Genomic DNA, 23,430 nt, shown 5'->3' on the forward strand with positions numbered 1-23,430 from the left:
GTCAGTGCCAGCCACATTTGTGCGGTTGCATTTGTAGCTGTGCAGATTCAATTTCTAAGGTATTTAGTTTCAATGGATTGAGCTTTTCTACTTTGTTAGAGATTCGTAAGCTTCCTGTCAGTGTTTTTATAAATAATTTTTGCTGTTCTTTTCCAGAAGAGAAAAACCTGTACAAAATGTACTGGGTTTTCTGATGAGTCCTGTCTTAAGTGATGCTTAAAAAAAGCAGGGAGCATTGTGTACCAAAGATGACCTCATCAAGGTCACAAGTAAAATGAATAATACACTGTTTTCACATTTTTAAATAAAATGCCGTACTAACTTTCCTAAATCTTTTCTTAAAGATGCTAGATATTATGCTAATATAATTAATAATCTTTACTAATATCATTTATTATTTCATAGATAAGTTTGATAAAGATATTTTGCTTGTACTTAGAAATTGTATGGAATACATTTCTTGCTTTTTAAGGTAGGAGTACTTTAAATGGAGCCATTGAGAATGAGATTCTTGATGGTTTCCTCATGTAAATTGCACAGCGAGCTAGAATTCAGATGATCAGAGTCCATTACCATTAACTCCTGCTGGAAAGCTGGGTAGCCTCCTTGTTCCCCTCCACATGCAAAGGGAGGAGATCGTCCTCGTGTAACTATACCCCTTTAATGAGCATAGCCATGTGATATGATCCCCTGAGAAATGGCTTTCTTTTCACTGTAAACTTACCCTGGCTGTGGAGCATGCCCAGCAGCAGGTGGTTAATAATAGCGCAGTTCAGAGCCCTGATGGTAGATGTTTGATAAACATCATTTTGTTTAAACCTCATAACGATAGTCTTTTTTTTTTTTTTTTTTTTTTCCTTCTGAGACAGTTTCTTTGCGTACCTATGGCTGTCCTGGAACCCTCTGTGTAGACCAGGCCAGCCTCAAACAGAGATCCGCCTGCCTCTGCCTCCCAGGGCTTGGGATTAAAGGCGTGCACCATCACGTCAAGCTCAGTATTTACATTTCGTAGGTGAAGAAAGCAAGGATTAGAAAGCCTAGATAAGTGCAAGTTCCCAAAGCTGCTGCAGACCAGGCTTCCACTCCCCCTCTGCTGTCTGCTGCGCTCTGCCTATTCTTTCCTGTGTGTGAAGGAGAGGACGCTTGGGCTCGTTTGCAGGTCCCAGTTGTTCTCTGCGCTGAGTGCCATCATGTTTGTGGTATAGCGAACTGTTGTGAACACTGGGGCTTGGGAGATGCTTCTGTAGGTAAAGTGCTTGCCAACCAAGCATGAGTTTGATCCCCAGCACCCATACAGAAATCGAGCTGTTTTGTGCACATCTGTATACCCACACCAGTGAGGTGGAGACACGAGGCCCCTGCCATTCCTGGCCAGCCCGTCTGCCTGACTTGCTGAGTGGCAGGCTCAGTGACAGACCCTGTCCTATTCATGAAGATACCCACCATTGACTGGCCTCACATTCAACCCCCACTCCACGACCACATAAAACACATGTGTTAAAAATAAAATGTAAATGTGATGAATAAAAATTATGAAAACACATTGGGTGACTGTTCATCCTTGCAGCTAGGTTTGCCTGCTTTTCTCCCACACATAAGCACTGCTGAGCACAGTTGCCACTGTCAGATGCCGGAAGATGAAGCGAGTGCCCTTTGCTGTGATTCTTCTGCAGACGTCCTCCTCCCTGATAATCATGCTTGCTTGCTGACACAGTGCTGTCCTCTTTCTTGACTGGGCACACAGTGCTCTGGCTCAAGTAGAACGATGTCCTTACCATCCTCTCTCTCCTCTGAAAAGAGCTTATCTTCTCAGAAACTGATGGCAATGCTGTGTAGTGGAGTTTTCTCTCAGTAGCGTTCTTAGGCTGGCTGGCTGGCTGGTTCCGTTTTCATGTGTTGTAAGCATTAATCTTTCATAGGGACAGTACACAAGCAGTGTGTTTCCTTATTTTCGTTTCAGTTGTCTTGTTCAACAGAGACAAATGGATTTATTTTGCTGACTGTATTTTTGAAGTTAATAATTAGTAACTAATGAAGAATAATTATAGCTGATGGAACTAGGTTTAAAGGTGTCCATTTAAGCCATGTAGCAAATAGATCCCGCCTGTGGTTTCTGAGATAGTGAGTTAAAATGTTCTACAGGGGATGTAGTGAGATATCAACACACACACGCAGTGTAACTAGTAATTCAGAGCTGCAGTCAGAGCTGCAGAGAGTGTTGTTGAGATTGTCCTTCTGTGCCCCTCCCTGGCTCCTCCCCAAAGCCACACCAGTGCATTTTGTGCACATGATACACTGTATTGTTCTGGGCTTACTATCTAGTGATCCTCTAAGGTCAAATCTCATTAGTGTGAAATATACCTTAGGAAGAAAAATGGCCAAGGCTTCGATAATCTGACATTTTAATCAAAACAGCAGAGCCTAGTCAGGTTGACACTAGCAGCCACTTTGAATCGCACACCGCCATATCCAGGGTATCAGATATAATGCATATTTATACTAAGTCACCAATAAATTTTGTGGCTTCTTTAGAGTTTTTTTGTTTAGATACAGAACCCCCCCCCCCCCGAGTTACACAAATCCTGTCTTTTGCATACCAAGGACATTTTGCTTTATAAACAGTTAACAGGCCTTGTGGAGGACCTTAGCTTTCGCTGCTCTTAGTCTCCTCCCCTGTTCTTCCCTTCTCTTTGTTTGCTTACAGCGCTATAGGTGTCACACCAGAGTGAGAATCCAGCAGCGTTAGGCTTCGGGCCTTTAATGTATGAAGCGATGTGAATATGGACACTCGTGTATTCAAATAATTCTTAGTTTTTGTGTCATTTTCCAAGTAATAACTTTTTAGGATACTGGAGCATCTCATGAGCACTTGGTTTTTTTTAGCATAACTATTTTTGTTGTTTGTATTAGTATTTTAAAACATATTACTAGAAAATTATAATGAACTTTTGGTGTTGAGAACAGTCCTTGGATTAGAACCTGTGTCATGCTGTAAATTCCTTTTATATATACATATTAATATATGTACATATTATGTATATTATATTCATGTATATTGCATACATAATATGTTCATATATGTATATATTATGTATATTATATTCATGTATATTGCATACATAATATGTTCATATATGTATATATTATGTATATTATATTCATGTATATTGCATACATAATATGTTCATATATGTATATATTATACATGCATATGTATATATACTCTTATGGTAGCACACATTGGAGACTCAACTAAAAGTGTAATAAGTGAGTCTTAATCATTTTGACCTCTTAAGAAATCTACAGTTTCCTGCTTTTTAGTAGAGAAGGTATGAAGTGTAATTTTTCCACAATGAATCAAGGTTGCCATTATGACAGTTTTATAGTAAAGAGTTCTCCTAATGCCATGTTTAGTTACTACCAAAGAACATCATTTTCCTAAATGCAAACAAATATGTTCTGAATATAGAATTGAAAGCTTTATGGTATAATAGGTCTAACTAATATTTATTGTGACAGAAATACGTATGATGCGTCAGTGTACAGGTACAGAAGTTGCTACTCTGGGGAAGTAAGAAATAAGTAAATCACACAGTGTCTGAGAAGGTAGCCAATGCTGTTTCGTAAAGGAGTTGGAGTTGTGTTGAGGTGGAATAGCTGAGGGCAAGGCCCTGAGACAGAGTGGGTCCCAGTCTTTGGAGAAACAACAAGGTTGGCTCAGCAGAGTATGCAAAGGAAAAGGAAGTGAGCAGAGCAGCCTTTTGTGCATGGCTAGGTAGACAGACTGTTGGAGACTTTGCCATTTGTCTGAGTGTCATGGGAGCCACCAAGGTTTGAAACCAGAGAGTAGCTGGGCTGCCTCTCTAGCTGCTCTGTTCAGCAAGCTTTCGTTGGAGTCAGTGGAGAGGAGAAGCGAGTACCCAATTAGGAACCCCCTGCAGCAAGCTAGGTGTCCAGACCAGGGTGGTTAGGCTTGAAGCTGTGACAAGGCAAGTCAGGCTTTGGCCTATCAAGAAGATGAGGCTCTTACTGCCAGCACTCACTGTGGCCTCCTTGCTTTTACTCTGACTTAAGTGCCAAGCTATGAGCATATATTGTTGTTGGTTAAGTCTTCTGTGGACCAACAAACACAAATGTTTATTAGATAGTCTGGAAACATAGCATCAGTGATTTCACAGTGGGTTCTGAATGAGAGTATAGTTCTGTGATTTAGAAGTGGATAACTTTGCTGTGGGGACTTCTAGTGGTTGGTTTCTCTGTAGACGTGTCAAACCTTTTCTGAGCTCACAGTGAACGTAAATTATTACATTTGCCAAGAGTCTGCATCCCATAATAAGAATTCCTTAATGTTTACTTTGTTTATATAAACAGGCAAAAGAATGGACCCCAGTTGGAAAAACAAAGAAAGAAAAACCTGCTAAGAAATTTTACTCTGAATCTGAGGAGGAGGAAGAGGAGGAAGAGGAAGAAGAGAACTCCTCTGATAGCAGCAGCGACAGTGGTGGGTTTTATAATTTATCAAACTGTATTTCATACTATAGATTGCATATGGATGCCCCTTATCTTTTCCTTTCTTTCACTCTCCAGTCTGTTATTAAATTTAAGATATCTCAGAATTTATTTATTTTTAGAGTTAGGAAGTTGAGAGCAGTATGCATTAAAAAAGCATGCTAGGTATGGATTCAGAGTCTGGGCTGCAGCAATACCAACTAAATGAGGCACCTACTTTTCCATCTGATAGGTGAAGAGGAAGACTAAAGCACACCTTCGATCCCAGCACTTGGGAGGCAGACACAGGCAGATTTCTTGAGTTCAAGGCCAGCCTGGTCTTCAGAGGGAATTTCAGGACAGTCAGGGTTACACAGAGAAACTCTATCTTAGGGAAAAAACAAAACAAAACAAAACAAAACAAAAAACTTTATAACTAAAATTTTGCGTATGATTTACATAAGTGAACATATGTTTGAATCACTTGTCAAAAGTGTAATATGTTGGCAGCTCTGGTCAAAGACTGTCACTACTTCCTAGTTATCCACTACTTTTTCACCTGCTCTATCAAAATCTTTGTAGTATCTAATAAATCAACCCCAATACATTATCTTCTTATATAATAAGCCAAATACCTCAACCAAGAAAGTTAACATACAAAGTATATAACTTGAAGAGTAAAGTTGTCTCTGTAGTTGGTCATGCGCTTTACTTTACACCCTACCCCTGCATCTCCATCCTCTTTGTTTATAAGCTCGTGCTTGGTCCCAGATTATTGTTGTTCAGGATGCATTTGAAGAAGTTCCGTGACACTGTGGCTATTTGTGAGCTTGTCCAAAGGCACAGTAGTGAGCCCTGTGTGAGGGCTTCTGCCATACCCCAAGAGGAAAAATAACTGCCTAGTACGGGCTGGGCCTAGATTGCCCTTGACTCCCATATGAAGACAGTGAGAGAGTGACTTTGATACTGTAGCGTCCCTCTTCCTTCCTTGTTCTTTCTGTGAGGGTGGATGGTGGATGGGTGGCTGTGGGTATGCCTGTGTGAGAGAGCATTCACTTGTGCACGCACATGTGGAGGCCAGATGTCAGTAGCTGATGTCTTTTTGTCACTAGGCATCTTATTTTCGTAAACTTTGTATGTGTGTGGGAGAGAGGCACAATATATGGCACTTGTGTGGAGATGAGAGGACAGCTTGAAAGCATCAGTTCTTTCCTTCTGCCGTGTGGTTAAGGGATCAAACTCAGTTTGGCAGCAAGCACCACCTCTACAGCCCTGCACATTATTGTTGAGGCAGCCTCTCCCTGAATCTAGAGCTCACTGTTTCTAATACACCCCCCTCACGTCCATCTCCTTACCCTAACACCAGTTACAGAGATGCGCACCACAATGCATGGCTTTTCCATGGGCTGAGTACTGGGGAGCCAAGGACAGCTTCTCCTGCTTAGGCATCAAGTACCTCACCCACTGAACCATCTCCCAGCTGTGCAGCTTCTTGTTATTTCCAGTGTAAACCAGTTAACTGACTCACTCTCTCTCTGTTCCTTCCCCCTCCCTCCTTCCCTCCCCCCTCCCCTCAGTGTGTGTGTGTGTGTGTGTGTGTGTGTGTCTTTGATTTCATAACAAACTCCAAGTGTCTCTGTTCAGAAGCTTTTTTTGGGTAAATGTTGTGAAAGACGCCATGGCAAATGCCTTCCCAAGAACCAGTCCTGTTGTGTTCTAGTCAGGTGCACATATTTCTACTCATGTACTTGTCACAACAGCTCTAAAGCATTTCCCTTGCTGAAAACGAAACTGAGAGCCAGAGGTTGCAGTCTTAGAGCTGGTGAGTGGCATAGCCAGGATTTGAACCTGGACATTGTCACAGGAGAACCCTGCCTCATACCCCACTCGGTGACAATCCACAGGCTCCAGCTGTCCTGCCTGGGCAGTGCGATGTAGAAAGGAATCTTCATGAAGCAGGAGTTAGAACAGTGTTTAACTGCCGGCTGTTTGTACTGAGGACACTTCCCTGGGTAGGTGATGAGCAGGGCCAGTGTTTGTCCTTTCCTTTGGTGTACAGTTCTGCATCTATAATCATTTGCAATAGTAAGAAATATGCTGCTTTTTAATGCACACACTGATATGTATGCATTTTGAAAGAAGAGCCCACATGTAGCCCAGACTGGCCTTGAACTCAAGCTTATCCACCGTGCCTCATCCTCCTGAATGCTAGAATTACAAGTATGCGCGGTCATGCCCAGCTCTTACTGCACCACTTCTGCAAGAGCACTAGTGGGCCATATTATCTCAGACTGGGAGATGCGAGGCCAGCAGAAGTAAGCCGTAACTCTTCAGGAAAGGTTGCTTGCTGTTCATGAGTTTAGACATGAGGAGTAGTTTAAAAGTTCTTTTCCCTTTCAAAATTGGTTCCTAGGAAGATCTAACCATTGTTTTATTTTTTACAAAATAAAAATTTCAGTAACAAGTAGCAGAATTCAAAATTATTTCTTTCTTATATGACTCTTATGCATTCTTTTTTTTAAATGCATGCCATGGCTAGCTGCTTTAGGTTCTCTAGTGGGTTTCCTTGTACATCTCGTCTTTGCTGTACCCATTGTCAGGGCGTCTTCTGTCTGTCTGGGTCCCTGGTACATCACCCTCTGGAACCCATGCCTCAGACCTGACAAAGTCCCTCCATGCCAGCAGCTCCTTTCCTCTGTCTCTGTGACAGTTACAGGCTCCTACATGTAATTAAATGGTTGTGAGTGAAAGAGCCGCTGGTCTATCTTTCAGAGAGCGGGTCTGGAAGTGGGAGTGGAGACACAGGCAGTAGCAGTGAGGACAGCAGCGAGGACTCCTCCAGTGGGCAAGAGAGCGAGACCGGAAGTGAGGTAGAAGCTGAACGTAAGACGGTGTCCAAGAAGAACTCCAAAACCAAGAGGAAAAGGTGAATTACTGTCTCAGTTGCCCTCAGGAAGTCTCCGGCAGTTAATATTTCTCCTTAATTCTCAGAGCTAGAAAATGCCTGTATATTTTCTCCAAAGCAGACGTTTAGCCTTGACTTAACTGTGCTTAGGTTTTATTTTGAACTTGAACAGATCTTAGGGTACATTGCCAAACTTGGTATCACCTTGGAAGGCTGCCTTAAGTGACCAAGTAGTAGGGATGAAACACTTAATTACCTTTTGCAGCAGTTTTGCTGAGGGCTAAATTTAATCCTTCAGCACTTTGCCATTATGTAACTAAGACAATTGATTTTTCTAAATAATGTTACATTAAAAAGATTATGATCCAGATATCAGAGTCAAAGGCTGTGAAGGAAGACGGTCAGAAGACACGGAAGGTTTAGTGCTTTTCAAGAGGTGTCATTATCAACAGCGTCCTCCCGTGTTAAAGCATTGGGAGGCTTGTGAGTAATTGGGGCTAATACCTTGAGTTGTGTGACTCTGCTCTCCCCACTGCTGTCAGAGTGGCCTCGGCTGACTCCCTGGCCCTTCTCGGGGCCTGCTGCCCGCTCCCTTGATGAGCTTGCAGCTTGGGCTCAGTCGTGGCTGACAGCACTGATTGGGCGCAGTACGCTCTCTGCTCCTTTTATTACAGACAGTAATTAAAGCAGCTCGCCCTGCCACTTCCATAACAAACACAGCATAATGCCCTAATTATGACTTTATTAATTTAAGTCAGGATTTAATGATTTTAAAAGTGATTTATATTGTTTTTCCTGTTCAGAACAAATGAAATCTGTAGGTTAAATTAATACAGGCTTTTCATCATTGCAAAGTTAAAAACCTAGTTACCAGTAAATTCTTCTCATTAGGTTAACATCTGAAACTCTAAGCAGTAAGGTAAACAATAATTACCATCAGAATTGAGTGATGCATAATAAAATAACACTTTTGCCTTTAAAAATCCTATCTGCAGTGCTAGGAGTGAAGTTTCCTTAGCATAGCTACCTTGTTGCAGGAAGGTGCCTTGGCTTGTCATCGCCTGGCATTTGAGGATCCTGTGCTTGGCTCTCACATCAGACTAGCTGTGATGATCTGGTTTAGGGGGAAGTGCCTGTTCTAGAAAGGGAACATGTTCATGAGCACAGCAGAGTTTCCTCAGGTGGCAGAAGGCAGCTTGGTATATGCTTTTAACTGCATATTAGTTTCACTTTTCATTTCTTCAGAAATGTTTTTGATGATTTTTATTTATGTTTGAATTGTACGTAATTGTTATACCAAAGTAGCACAAAGACATTCTCGGCCCTTTTATTTGTAGGTACAGGTTTTAAGCATTGAGTTGGGATAATATTTATTGCTATTATTTTATAGGAGAGAAAACAACATATCTTTTCATCTTCAAATATAATTACACGTGCTCTGAGATGTTGCCATTGCTCCATTTTTAATAAACAGCAATCATATTTCTTCCACAAAAATCAATTCTGATAACTATTGATTCTTCTTCTCTGCCACTCTCCCTCCTCCTGTGCCTTGTAGCCCATCTCCTAGAATTTGTTTGCTATTTGCCAGCACATTTTAACGTCTTTGATAATCTTTAAGTATCTCCAGAAACTGCTTTTTAGTAGTGACAAGTGTTTGTTAATAAATTTGAGTTTTACATCCCAAGGTATCTTCATGGGTGACACAATAGTATGGTAAAGTGGAGATTGGACCTCGGAAGGAGACAGATTTGAAATCAGTGTTCATGATTCCCTCTCCTGCTAGTGTGTCCTTAAAGTTATTTAACCTCAAATGTTGGCTTCTTTATTATAAGTGGGTTAATAATATACCCAGGAAGAGAGCATCTGCCGTAGATTCCTGGAATGAAATGCCTGAGTTACTGCTTGTTGTAAGCTGCCAGGTGGGTGCTTAGGACTGAACTCTGGGTCTTCTCTAAGAGCTCTAAGCACTCGCAACTAGCTCTCTAGGCCCCAAGCTAGATTTTTAAAAGAGCAGGCATGTGTGCATACGTGCATGTACACACGCGAAGCACACACAGTGAAAGGAGCTAGACTTTCCATTTTGGGGGAAGTCTCAGCACCTCCAGGCACTTTGTCCATCTCCGTGCTTTTTGCTCTCTTTGGGGAATATGTCTGATTTGTCCATGCACCTCACTTCTGTTCTCAAGTTATGTCCTTTTCTCAAGAAGATTCATAATCTTCTGGTAGGTGTCCCTTTGAGTGTTCTCACAAAACACCTGCACTTTGAAATTTATTGCTCCTGTGTCTTGTCACTGCCATGTTATCTGTATGCTCCAGTGCACCACCAACACTGTACGTTAACATACAGGTCACCTTTATCTTTAGTACCTAGCATGGGGCTGACAAGCTTGTAATAAATGCTAGTTGACTAAGTGAATAGCACTTTACCGAAATAGTATATTAGAGGAATCCTGTTAGAGAATGGCATGAAATGCTAGTTGACTGAACGAATGAGTGAATAGCACTGTAGTGAAATGGTATATTAAAGGAACCCTGTTAGAGTGTGATGTGGTAGCACACACCTTCTCCCAGCATTGGAGAGTATGAGGCTGGAAGACCAAGTGTGAAGCTAGCCTGGGCTACATAGCAACAAAAAAGACCCTGTTTCTAAATAAACAAATAAGAATTTCCTCTGAGCTAATTAATATTTCAAATGCAAGTCTATTGATAAAAGTAGATATATAAACTCTTTTTTGTTGTTGATTTTTGTTTTTGTTTTGTTTTGTTTTGTTTGAGACAGTGTTTCTCTGTTTAGCCTTGGCTGTCCTGGAATTATCTTTGTAGACCAGGCTGGCCTCGAACTCCCAAGTGCTGGGACTAAAGGTGTATGCTACCACCACCCAGTGTTGTATAAACTCTTAAACTTATCAGTAAGCAATATTTTGAGGCATCATTTTAAAAATCAGCCTAAGTTTTTAGAATTTCTTACTGTTAGCTCTTGATTCCTAGAAAACCAGCAGGCTGTCTCAGCATGTTTCTATACAGTTAGTGATGACGTCAGGCAGTGTTGTTCTGTGGTTTTGCATTTGCACTCGGTTGCAGGCAGCACTGCCATTACCATTGCTCACTGTGTCTAGTGTGTTTCTGTGTGAGCGCATGCTTCCCAGTACGTGCGTGGAGATCGGGGCCACCTGTGGGAGTCAAGCCTGTCCTTCCTCTGCAGGTCCTGAAGATCACGCTCGGCTCCTCAGGCTTGCAGCAGGGCCCTCTACTCAGGGAGCCATCTCCGCAGCTCTTAGTGAATTCTTAGTGAATTTTCATATTTTAGAATTTTTAAGCCACCTTGACTCTGTTTTATAAAATTACTTAAATTTGTATAGTAAGGGATTTGCAATTTATATTTCAAAATTCATTTTTATTCATAGTGATTCAGAAGATGGGGAGAAGAAAAATGACAAATCTAAAGCTTCCGAATCATCCAGTGAGGAATCCAGTTCCACAGAAGAAAGTTCTTCAGAGTCAGAGTCAGGGTCTGACAGTAAACCTGTGGCCAGAAAAGTGGCTAAGGTGAGCTCATGTGTGTGCTGTCACTGGCAGATACACACATAATTCTTGTAGCTCTTTGTAGTTAAGAATGCTTTTGGGCTGGGCATGTGGCGCACTCAGCTTTAGTCCGAGCACTGGGAGGCAGAGATAGGCGGATCTCTGAGTTCTAGGCCAGCCTGGTCTACAGAGTAAGTTCCAGCGCAGCCAGGGCTACACAGAGAAACCCTGACTTGAAAAACCAAAGCCAACCAAGCAAAAAAGAATACTTTTGAAAGTTGAGTGTTTTGTTAGAAAGCTAAGAAACTAAAGGAGAAACATTCAACATTGTCACTACAACTAATATTGGGCACGTATCTGCACTCCCCCATGGTGTTACCTCCCCACAACCTACCCTGATAAGCCAGCTCTACAAAGACGTGATGGCAGCGCCTGAGATTTTCGGGTAGGCTGTGACAAGGTTTATTTTTGCTAAAAAAGACATGAAAGGAAGCCTCAGAAATAGATGGCACAGGACTACAAATGTAGATATTATAAAATACTGATTCCAGCATGCTTTTAAAAAATATTTATCAATAAAAATATGATAAATAGTAGCAAAATGTTTTCAAAGTTTTAAGTTTTACATGACTTAACTAATTACATTTATTTTAGAGCAAAACTGCAAGGACCGTTTATGTATTTGAACTGAACATTTGTGATTGAACTTTTTGTCTGATTAGTATGAAAACATGAAAATAGATTGTAAATGAAGTTACTGATACAAAGTTGGATCTAATAATGGTTGTCTATCTCATCTCAGATTGTCACCTTTTTAGTGTAAATGGTCACACTGAGAAAGTGTCACTACGATCAGCTCTCTCATCCCATGTGTCTAGGATAATGACTGTCAGAAGTTGCTATTCAATGAATTATATTTTTTTCATAACCCAATATTTTAAAAATATTTACTTGTTAATTCTGTGAATCTGAATTTCCTTAGTATGTTATCTGAGTAGCCAGAAATTAAAACAAATTCATTCTACTAGGCCCTCCACATCCAGATTCACTGTTAAGAATAAGTATATTTAAAATGCTGCTAGTGTTTATCTTGTCTTATTTCAAGTATTCTTACAAATGGTAAAAACTTATGTTAAAATTGAATTTGTACTTATGTAACAAGATTTAAGGTTTTGTCTTTCAAAAATTCATATAAACTTGTAGAGATTTGGAGTTATTAATGTGGACTCAAAAACACCAGAGCTTCACATATCCTCATTTTCTACTCTAAAATATACTTAACATGTTTTAAATAAAGAGCTTTGGATAGTGACAGGAAGTACAACCTGGGGGCAGGGACACGACAGCAGTGCTTTATAAATCACAGATATAATCTAAGTAAGTTATTCTTTACAGATTTGAATAATTAAAAAATGTATAGGCCCCACTGCCTATGTAGTGTTAGCCCACAGAGACACCGTGACGTTAGTTTTGTTCCCTCCCTGTTGGGGATGTCAGTGAGGAGCTCACATCTTGATAGCTGCTGGTGTGCAGAGCAGCGCCCAGAGCAAGCTCCTTGAGAACTTGAAGCTGTACACTGTTTTGTACCTGCTTTCCTCAGGTCACACACTGTGTCCGCCTTAGAGTGCTGTTATCTGTATGCAGTAGGTGGAGAGGGGAGCATTGCTGTTTTACTTACTTTTTCTTTAATTTTGCAGTTGAACTAAATATTCCCACCCTCTCAGCTATCATAGCTTTGTCTTCATTTTATTCTGAATGGTTTGAAGCATACCATGTGATCATAAGTATACCAAAATTTTAATAACAAACGACGTTATAGTTGTGGGAAATTCCCCCTTCTATCAAATGCTGTGGCTTTTGCTCACATTGTGAGTAATGAAGGCAGATGGTGGCTTCTTTGCCTTCATTTAGCCGACAGAGTGTAGGCTCTGAAAAGCCATGTCTTAAATCTGCAGCTCGAGCTTGCTGTTTAATCTTTCATCTTTCATTTTACACATTTGCTTTCATCAATGTGCCCCAATGCATTTGGAGATAGCTTGAGTACGTGGCTTTCAAAGTTGTTAATTTTTGGTGTTTCGTGAGGTTAGACTGGCGTTGTGTTGTCGAGTAGCACCTCAGGCTTCAGGCCCCTGGTCTGTAAGGAAGACACCAGTGCCTACCTTGTTGCATCTTATCTTACAGGAAACAAACAAGCAAGAGCAGCACGAAGTGCTCTTTAGGTTGCTTGGTTGGTTTTATATGCTTTTGATGTTGCTTGGTTGGTTTTATATGCTTTTGATGTGGTTTGGTTGGTTTTGGTTTTTTGAGACAAGCTGGCTTTCTCAAATAGCCAATATCTTGAGTTATCTTATAGATCTCAATATCTCGAGATAGCCTTGGCTGTCCTAGAACTTGCTCTGTAGACCAGGCTGGCCCCATCACACTATAGTTTTAATACTGTTTAACTAGGACCTGTGCTGAAAGGACTCTGGGCTCCCTGTGGCTCTTCTCTTCTACAATTTTCTGCTCTTTTTAAAATAATACTGAGAATTTAAGTCTGTTTTCACTTGTGACCCCTAACTGGTATCTGCCGTCTTCAGAAGACAGCTATGAGTCACGTAGCGCTCTGCCTGCACTCTGCAGTTCCCCGCCCTTCCTGTGAAGGCATCTATCATGTAGCCAAGGCTAAGCTGTGCCTCCTTTGACTCTGTTTTGGGAGTCAGCATCTACCTTCTTGACACTTTTAGTCTTTGCCCACTAGTTTCTCTTCTGCCGCCCAGACCCCTCAAGAGGTTTCTAGCCTTTCAAGCAAAACCTTTAAACCTCCTTTGCCCCTATAGTCCACCAACATACTAACTTTGAGATGTTCTCCCCACATTTAGACCAAATGCTTGTGGGGAGGCTGGGTTTTTAACTCTAGCACTTGTGCTGACACTACCCCAGCAGGCTCTCCTGGCTCCTGCACTTCCCTCTGACGCCTTCCATCTGTGTTTACAGAGTTGCCAAGACCCTCAGATTTTGTATGTGGTTTTTCCTGTCTTTTCTTCTTTCCTCCATTCGCTGTCTAGATCCAATCTTCCTCAGCTTTGTAGACCTTTGCCATAGTCCTCTTCAACCCTCAGCGTCAGCACAGTTCCTGGATCAAGCTTTAGTAATGTCTGTTGGCATCTGAGTTCAGTAAACTCCTTAGCTACCATGTCTAAATCTATCGCTCTCGTTTTAATCTATTCGTTTTCTGGCCTAACACTCGTTTTTTTCTTATGAAACTATGTGTTTGGATGTTTCTGAGCCTTTGTTCATTTTTGTACATCTCTCTTATTAAAGAAAATGGAAGGTGAGGAGGGAGCGGCCTCCTGTGAGACTGTCGTTTTCACGTCTGGTGGATGGTGACTGCAGGGAACTAAACCGGTCCTCTTCGGAGGGTGTCACTTCTGGATATCTGTATTCCTCAAGGGGTTGTCACTTAATTCTGTGTTGTGATTAGTAATGGCCGCAGAACATGATCTTGTTTCAGATTTAATTATTTTATGGACAAGTGCACTTTTATGTACAGGTGTCCTTTCCTGAAATGTATCTGAAAAATGTTTAGAGCATATTGTCATTTTTATAAGTAATTATTTTGTTCCAAGTAATACACTTAACAAAATTATTTATTTTAGATTTATTTTATTTTTATTTTGTGTGTATGTGTGTTAGCCTGTGTGTGTGAGCATGCATGCTCACAGTGGCCAGAGAGGGAGTAGAAACTGGAGAAGAAGCATTTGTCAGCCGCTGTGAGGGCACTAGGAACTGAACCCAGGTCTTCTGCCAGAGAAGCCAGTGCTCCCAATCACTGGACCGTCTGCAGCCCCGCAAAGCCCTCTCGATATCGTGAGCACTTTTACATGCTGTATACAATGTGAAGGAATATATTCTTACATGGAAGAGTAGAGAGAAAACTCTGCAACACAGACATATGTGGAGTGATTCTCACCTGTAGCTGTGTGTTCTAGTTTTTTTGTAACATAACAATACTGTGCAGGTTAAGATGTGTTTAGCAGATGGTGAGCATTTTATACTAAGCTAATGTGGTTTCCCCTTCAGGGAACCTATGCTCAGTATCCCTGTAACTAAGCAGCATGTGACCACACCTTCACCCTACGCTGCTGTCGGTGGACTCCCCTCCCCTGGTCACACATTAGCCGTGCTTGCTCTCTGTGGAGTGTGGGCCCTGCAAACGCACCGCAGGAGCCCTGTGCTGGCTGGCTTCTCTTCTTTGTCTTCTCACAAGCTTGTGCAGGTGTTGAAATCGTTACCTTTTGCGATCATTGAAGAATGTTGGTCTTTATTCTAAAAATTCAAAGCTTTGTCTGTTTTAATGTTTGTCTTTCTCAACCTAGTTTTTAATTAAAATTCTTAAAGAAGTGTCGGGCACTGTAGAGATGGCTCAAAAGTTAAGAGCACTGGTTGCTCTTCCAGAGGACTCTGGTTCAATCCCCAGCACCCACATGGCAGCTCACAACTGTCTATGATTCCAGTTCCAGAAGATCTGGCACCATCACACACACATACATACATACAGGCAAAACGTCAATGTACATAGAAATAAATTTTTTTTTAAAAGAAATCATTTGATTTCAGTTGAGATCTTTAAAACAAAGGGAAGCCATCCAGCTGGTGTCCGTTCCTGCTGGAGCAGGCGTTCTCGGGCAGGGAGCGTGGTGAGGCCCCTGTACTGCTCATTAGTGTGTATTTGCTCTGGATTTTAAGAACAGTAGGGGCTTGATAAGCTTTTCATAGGGTTGGTCCTGTTGTATAGTTTTACATCTCAACCTTTGTACAGTAGAAACATACATGGTGCTTACATGCCTGTAATCAGTATGCAAATGGATATTTATAATGCATGAAAAACCTTTACAGAGACTGTTACACATTTTGTTTGTCGTTAGAACTTAAGAGCCTTTATTTTTTGAAATGAGATACATTAACTAGAAGTTAGTTTCTTAGCCCTGTGGCTTTTTATTTCATTTTGAAAGTGTCCCTGTGTCACTGTGTAATGAATACCACAAGGACAAGATGGAGATTTGAAGGCAATGAGTTGATAAGTAGATCTGCTTTGCAGCAAGATCTTAAGATCAGTAACTGTTGTCCTTATAAAAGTCAAATACAGTCACTCAGCTGTTAAAAACCTAATTCTCTATTTTAAAAAAATATACAAAACAAATTGTCTATCTTTCTGCTTGATCTCCTTTCAAGTACGAACACAGTGGAAACAGTGGGTGATCTGTCAGTGTGTTTGGTTTGTCAATGGTGGTTTTGTATAAATATTGGGAGGGTAAGAAATAAAATTCACACAGTAAAATATGATTTCATCTGCCTTTTCTCCGCAGCTCCGTGGCTCATGCCGCGGTGTGAAATCCTCATTTTACACACTTTGCAGGCAGAGCACATGAATTATGCATTGAGCAAGAAGAAGCTCCTGCCTCAAGTCCTATCTGCATTTGCCCAGGTTCTATCTCTATTACCAGGATGAATTGCAAATGGAGAAATGTTTGATGGAATAGGGCTCTTAACTTCTTTGTTTAGAATTCAGATTTTTATTTTTATAGAAGATCCTTTAAGTATGAAAATGTTGTGAACTTACTATGGATTCTTTAAAATGAAAAATGAAATATAATGTAGGAGAAGCGTGCTAGCATATCATGAAGCGTTTTATAGCCTTGATTCGGAATGCAAGGCTTTTCCAATTTGGTGGAAATGACCGTCATCTATTGCTAATGTTGTATTTCAGTCACTGCTTATTTGCTCTCCTTAGAAAGTCAATGGAATTCTGTCCTTTTTAGAGCCCACTTCCTTCTCTTCTAGGCTTCTGACGAGAGCCGATAGCAGATTCACATGTAGCTCTCTCCTGTGTGGTGTGGACCTGATGTGTGCCTAATAGACACTGCCACACTTTCCTTGCTGTGGGGTAGAAAATAGGGTGTAGGCTTGCCTTCAGCTCTAACCTTATCTTTTTGGTAGGTTTCTAATTTTTCAGGCAGTGAGCTTACATTCTGATGAAGCAGTTTGGTCATTGTGGCTGGTGAGAAGCCACACCCATTGTGCACAGCATTTGATGAGCCATATGCCGATAACCTTTTGGTTATGTTTTTATTTGCAGGAATGAAAGTCTAGTTGGAATGGCGGTTCCATTTTAAATCAGTTTTCATTACCTTGTAACTTAAATTTCAACCTCCAAAGTAACATTTCTTCTGTTTGTCCTCTTGCAGGCTAGACATTGTTACTCTCCAGCAAAGTTCAGAGAGAGGGGCGGGTGCTGTTTCTGAGTTAAAGAAGGATGAGCCAAAACCCAGCTAGAAGGCTTTGCAGTTCAGTGCTGGGGAGGAAAGGGAACAGTGCTGACTTTTCTTTTGTTACAATCTTTTTGGTTTTAACGTGCGTTCTTAGCTAATCCTTTGAACAGCTCTCTGAATGTTGGCTTAAAGGAGAACATCAGTAGAACATAAGTAGAACACATGAAAACATTATTTCCCAGATGTTTCTCTAAAAGTGTGTGTGTGTGTGTGTGTGTGTGTGTGTGTGTGTGTGTGTGTGTGTGTTTGTGCGCGCGCACCTGCTCTCTCAGTGCCACAGGAGCCAGAAGAAGGAGAAAGATAGCGGAGAGCTGGAATTACAGGGAGTTGTGAGCTGTTGATGTGTGTGCTGGGACTTGAACTCAGGTCCTCTGTGCCAGCAGTACACTGGCCATCTCCCCCACCCCCACCCCCTGCGAGCATACTGTCATGTAATGCCATTCATGCGGCGCTGTCCCAAGTGCACCAGCACTCACTCACGTGGGGCTTTTGCTTCAGTGACACATCATTTATGCTAATAATAAACTCAAAATTCGGTTGGTAAATCTTAAGTTATTTGAAAGTGGGAACTTTGTCTAGGTAGTTATTTCCATTGCTGAGCACAGAATCCGATACACATTTAAAACTCTAAAAGAAAAAGCAGATTAAGCAGCGTCGATTCAGCTGTGTCAGTCTAAAGCACTGTTCTTTGTTAACCTTTTTCTTTGTCTGCTCACTGTGCTATTTAGCTGTTCTTAGTCATGTGCTAGGGGCCGGGAGTGAGCACATGTTCCTGTGTGTGGCTGCATGTGGGTGGAGGTGTATAGAAGCCAGAGTGTCTTTCTCGGTTGTTTTCCATCTTATTTTTGAGACAGTGTTTATGCTGGAACTAATTAAGCTGGAGTGGCTAGCCAGCTATCTGCAGAAATCCTGTCTCCATTTTCCCAGTATGCACTGGGATTATACATGGCTCTGACGTGGGTGTTAGAATCCTAAATCAGATCCATATGTGTTTTACAATAAGCACTGTACAAACTAAGCCACTTCCCTAACCCAGTTATACCATTTTTATTAAGGTGGGTAAATTTAGTGTAAGGGCTTTATGTTCACTCCCATGGCAATGAATGTTTATAAACAGTGAATAAGCGAGTCTCTCACGGGAGAAGCCCTGATTTTCAGTAGGTATGTTTTAAACATTTTCTCTCTATCAAATGCTAAGAAAGTGAATGAGTTGCTTTTCATACTAAAGAGCATGAGCGAGGGATACTGTGTTCATGGGTACTTTTGGTGAAGACCCATGACACACCTAGTGTAGGAGTACCAAGTATCTCATGCAGTACCTCTCACGGGCTGACCTCTGAGAGTCCAGCCTGCTGCCAGCCTAAGGCCGTCAGCGCTGTCCATGTGTTATTGTTTGAATATTCCTGTTTCTTAAGTACACCTGATTAACAGTTACTTCTAAGAATGTTTATTCATTTCCTCCTCCTCTTCCTTTTCCTCTTCTTCCTTCTCCTCCTTTTTTTGGTTTATTTGAGACAGGGTTTCTCTGTATAGCTCTGCTGTCCTAGTCTCACTCTGTAGAGCAGGCTGGCTTGGGACTCACAGAGACCCACGGAACTAAAGGCTTGCACCACCATGCCCACGTTGTTTGGTCACGTTCTACTGAGAGCCACATTGTATTTTTATGTAGCAAAAAAGTTGTCAGGTTATAAAATAACTATCGCATCTAAATTTTCTTCTAAAGATCTTTTATATCCTTTAGCATGAAGTATTTTAACATCAGCAACAGTTTTTATGACGAGGAAGACATACAGTATGCTCATACAGAATTTTAATTCAGGAAAGTGTTTCTATCACCGTGTAGAAATTTACATTGTAATTTTGCTTCTGAGACAAGAGGGAACAGCACCCTTATGGTTTTCCTTAGCCAGTGTCTGAGTGAGGTTTTGGTATTTTACAGGCCAAAGAGAGAAAACCCCAGCAAGACCGACACCCTCCCTCCAGAGAGGTCTGCCTTCTGGACCTAGACGACTGTAAGTACCGGGACCTCCCGACTATGTGTTCACGGGTGTTCCGTGTTCACGGGTGTTCCGTGTTCACGGGTGCTCCGTGTTCTTATAATACTTGTCATTTGTGCCCTCATTGGTCCGGCCTATCAGTTCTGTGTCACGTGAGTAGAGCACCAGACCTGTTCTGCTTTAGTAACTTGTCCTTGCATCATCAAATAATGATCCTGCCTCACAGCATCCGCATGGTGAGGTCTCCGGCTATGGGGACTGACTCGTGTAAACTAAGGAGGGAACTAGGAGAGCAATGAGGAAAGACAGCCCCGGCTTCTGCTTGCTACAGCGGCTTATGAAGGCTTGAGTGGCCAGCTGGGCTCTGCCTTCAGTGTTTTATCTCCGTTGAGGCAAATGCACTTCCAAGGAGTCAGACCCCTACAGCCTCGCTAACCCAACTGTGCATAGTCACAGCTCTTTTTTTTTTATTTTCAATTCTTTTTTCTTTATTTTATTACTTTAATCCCAGTCATAGCCCCTTCCTCCTCCCCTCCCAGCCCCACTCCCTCCCTGTTTCCCTTATCCTCCCTCCTCCCTCCTCAGAGAAGGGGATCATATCCCCAGCCCCGACCCCAGCATATCAAGTCGCATCAGGACTCAGTGCATCCTCTTGCCCTGTGGCCTGGTTAGGTACCCCCCCAGCCCCCCAACCCCCGCCAGGGGAAAGTGACTGAAAACATGCAGCAGAGTCCATGTCAGAATCAGTTCCCATTCTCCTTACTAGGGGATCCACATGATGACCGAGCGGCCCTTCAGATACATCTGTGTACAATTCACAGACCCAAAGAAGACAAGTAACAAGGAGGACCCAAGGAAGGATGGTTAAGTCTCACATAGTCGCAGCTCTTAAGTCACTCGGCGGGGTGGGTGCTGGGTAGTGCTGTGAGCGTTGTTGGTAGGTAGACTCTACTAAGAGAGCAGTTGGAGGTATGGGTCTCATTTTCAGTGTACTTTACTTACGTGGAGGCTGAGTTGTTTTGGAGGTTACCTCATTTTTTCATAGACCCATTCTATTTATATTGTCTATGTCTATTGTGATTGCCATAGCAAATTCTTAATAGAGAAAAATAAAAGTGTATAATATAGAGAAATACTTACTGGAGAGAAATTGACCATATTTGACCATGCTAGCAGTGATCAGAAGGTTTGCTGCAGTTGAAGTAGAGGCAGTGCCTGTGCTGCATTGATGGAACTGAAAGGCATGCTAAGTAAGGTGGAATCAGGGACAAGCACTGCATGATTTGTCTCCTGTGGTCTGGGCCGGGGAGGTCATGAAAGTAGACAAGACCACAGGAGAAAAGGAAAGCGATGGGAATGGCTAAGTAAGGGGGTATGATAGAACTTGCCGTCTGTGTGAGTGAGAGTGCCGTACAAAAGCCAGTGCTTTTACAACTAACATACGCTGTTTTTAAAACTTAGAAGCAAATCTGTATCATTTTGTCCATACTAAGGAAAGATTTTAAAGTTTACCAGCATCCAGTATCAGTAAAGGTCAGAATGACAGCGCTGCATATGCTCTCCACAGGGATGCAGAGAGCCACAGCCTTTGGGAGTCATCCTAGTTGTGTGTCCCTTGGACTGGGTAGTTTTTTTGGGGAGACATTTCGTAACAATAAACTACACATCTCCCCCTTCCTTGTTTTAAACGTATTAGCTTAATATCCTGGTGCTGCATTTAGACTAGCGTGTGCACCCCTTCAGCAGACAGTTGTACTTCTTGGCCACGTTTCCAGCCACTGCTGCTTTGCTCTGCTCTGCTCAAGCATGCTGTGCTGTCTCCTCATAGGTCCCCTGCCTGGGTTCTTGCTGCCCACAGGGTTCAGCTCCGTCTTATGATGGCAGGCACCAAGTCCAAGCTCTGACGTCACCGACTCTCAGACCTGCATTGGTTCATTTGCAGAGATGTAATAACTGCCATAGGCTGCGACACTTAGGAGCAACACAAGTTCATTATGATGCTATAAGTTAAAACGTAGCTGTGTGTGGCGGTGCAGGCCTTTAATCCCAGCACTCAGGAGGCAGAGGCAGACACAGGTGGATGATCTCTGTGAGTTCAAGGCCAGCCTGATCTATAGAGCAAGTTCCAGGACAGCCAGAGCTACAAAGGAAAACCCTGCCTTGAAAAATCAAATCAGTCGACTGGAGAGATGGCTCAGTGGTTAAGAGCACTGCCTGCTTTTCCAAAGGACTCCAGTTCAATTCCCAGCAACTACATCGCAGCACACAATGTAACTCCAGTTCCAGAGATTCTGACACCTTCATACCAATGCAAATAGAAAAAGAAAAAAAGAAAAATTAATTATTCAATCAGTCGGTCAACCATGACATGCATACAGAGCATGTAAACAGTGGAAATCTGTAGTATATATAAATGCTAGAGTGTAATCATTTTTAAATGTATATTTTTATATAGAGAGACAAAGTTTCCTTGACTTTTTCTTATTTGAAGACAATATCTTTAGAAAGGAGATTTTTATCCCAACTTGTTTTTAAAACTCAGCAATTCAGTATACAAAATATTTATCTTTGTTGTTAGTACCCACACAGTTACATTTTGCTTGGGAAAAAAAATTCATTTCTTTGTCAGATGGGGTACTTGAAATACTTGTTAAAAAGTTAATTCAGCAATGGCAGTAGATGAAGTGTCTGCTGAATTCAGAGGGCCCTGCTGGATGCTGTAGCACATTCTCTCCTAGGTACTAAAATCTAGCCAAAGGTATCTCTACCTGAGCAAATGCATCCCTTTCCACATGTGTGACATACGTATGTTGCAAGTTCCATAAGGAATATGTGCAAAGCTGCAAATGCTTGTTGGAGAAGCATCATTGAGTTCAGAGCTAAAGACAAGCATGAGTCTGCTGGCTTTGCCCTCAGCAGCTTCTTAATTACCTGTTGGAACTGTTTTGTAGCAGGTGAGATTTCAGGCCCTGAGAGGTAGAGTGATAGTTGAAGGGAGGTGCAAACGGTGTTCCAATGTGTGAACAGATGCGGCATTTGTCCATCTCCTCACTCAGAGGACTTGTTGGATATCCGTTGTGATACTGTTAATCTTTACATGCTGAAGACCTAAAGAACACGTTTATACAAGAAGCCCAGAGTGATGCAAGCAGCAGGAAACTGATGTTTGTTTTTCTGGCTTTGGCCTGGGAGAAGCAATTTAAAAGGTGCTAAGATGTGTTTTGGCTCAGGGATTCAGCCAGTGGTCCACCTTACCTTGGTCCTTGAGGTGGATGTCAAGGATCATGCCAGCTAAGATGTGTGGAGGAGAGAGGCTGTCCACATCCTGCATCCTTTAGCTAAGAACTCCCTGCTGAGGAAGCGTACAGCATCCCCAAAGGGCCACCATCACTGGGTACCACGTCTCCAACGCTTGAGCCCTGGGGAAAGTTCACCGTCAGACCTAACAGCAGCATTTGGAACACCATGAATGAATGAAGTGAGAGACGCGCCTATGAACTCCTCGGGTTGTGGCGTCTAATCCACCCAGAGTTCCAGTGTACACCTCGAGGCTTGTATTAACAAAGCAGTGGGAGGTGGGAGAACAGAGTGGGGGAGGGTAAGCTGGGCTGAATAGGAGCATGGAGAAGGGTAAGAGCCCCTGCGAGAAGTCTCCAGTGTGTCTCCTCAGGAAGTTCCAGCAATAGACCGGCTCAGTTATAAAGCAGTTATATAATTTGAATAACCCAGCTGGTGCAGCAGCAGAGGACGGCATGAGCACAGGCGTTAGCCGGCATACCTTTAACCAGCTTCATGAGTTAATTTCTCTGTCTCATTCATTTATAACACAGTAAGAGAAGAGGTTGTTAAGTCCTTGACAATTCTTGTAGATTATGAAGTACTTGACTCTGTGGATATCAGGACAAAATGTCCTTGCCAGAATAACATATGACCTGTAGCCTGTTGTTGGACTTTGAGAAAGCAATGTGCATTCTGCCTTTATGGAGGGTATTTTATCTTTCTGGAATATCTTCTAGTCCCGATACCAAATTATCTAAATGAGATGATCATAAGGCAGCAATCACCCCAGTGTTCTTTTGTACGAAGGGTAAACATATTCATTACACTGAGTTCAGCTAGCTCAGAAGCCTTTCCAGATAACCACAGTACAGCGTCTTAAGCCATGCAGACTCCAACATCACTCTGTTGGGTGGCGTGTGGGTAA

The 23,430-nt window shown here is 42.1% G+C and overlaps 1 protein-coding gene across 1 annotated transcript in view; it reads left to right on the forward strand.

The window, feature by feature from the left end:
* The window catches only part of Ap3b1 (adaptor related protein complex 3 subunit beta 1), a 202,242-nt gene that overhangs the window by 115,361 nt on the left and 63,451 nt on the right, over positions 1–23,430 (forward strand). Inside the window, exons 18-21 of the mRNA XM_051172495.1 lie at positions 4,372–4,501; positions 7,240–7,414; positions 10,801–10,942; positions 19,169–19,241. Coding sequence (XP_051028452.1) covers positions 4,372–4,501; positions 7,240–7,414; positions 10,801–10,942; positions 19,169–19,241 — 520 coding nt within the window. The remainder of the gene's footprint in view (positions 1–4,371; positions 4,502–7,239; positions 7,415–10,800; positions 10,943–19,168; positions 19,242–23,430) is intronic.

The sequence above is a fragment of the Acomys russatus genome, chromosome 30 (genome assembly GCF_903995435.1).
Source record: "Acomys russatus chromosome 30, mAcoRus1.1, whole genome shotgun sequence".
In the NCBI taxonomy this organism is placed as follows: domain Eukaryota; kingdom Metazoa; phylum Chordata; class Mammalia; order Rodentia; family Muridae; genus Acomys; species Acomys russatus.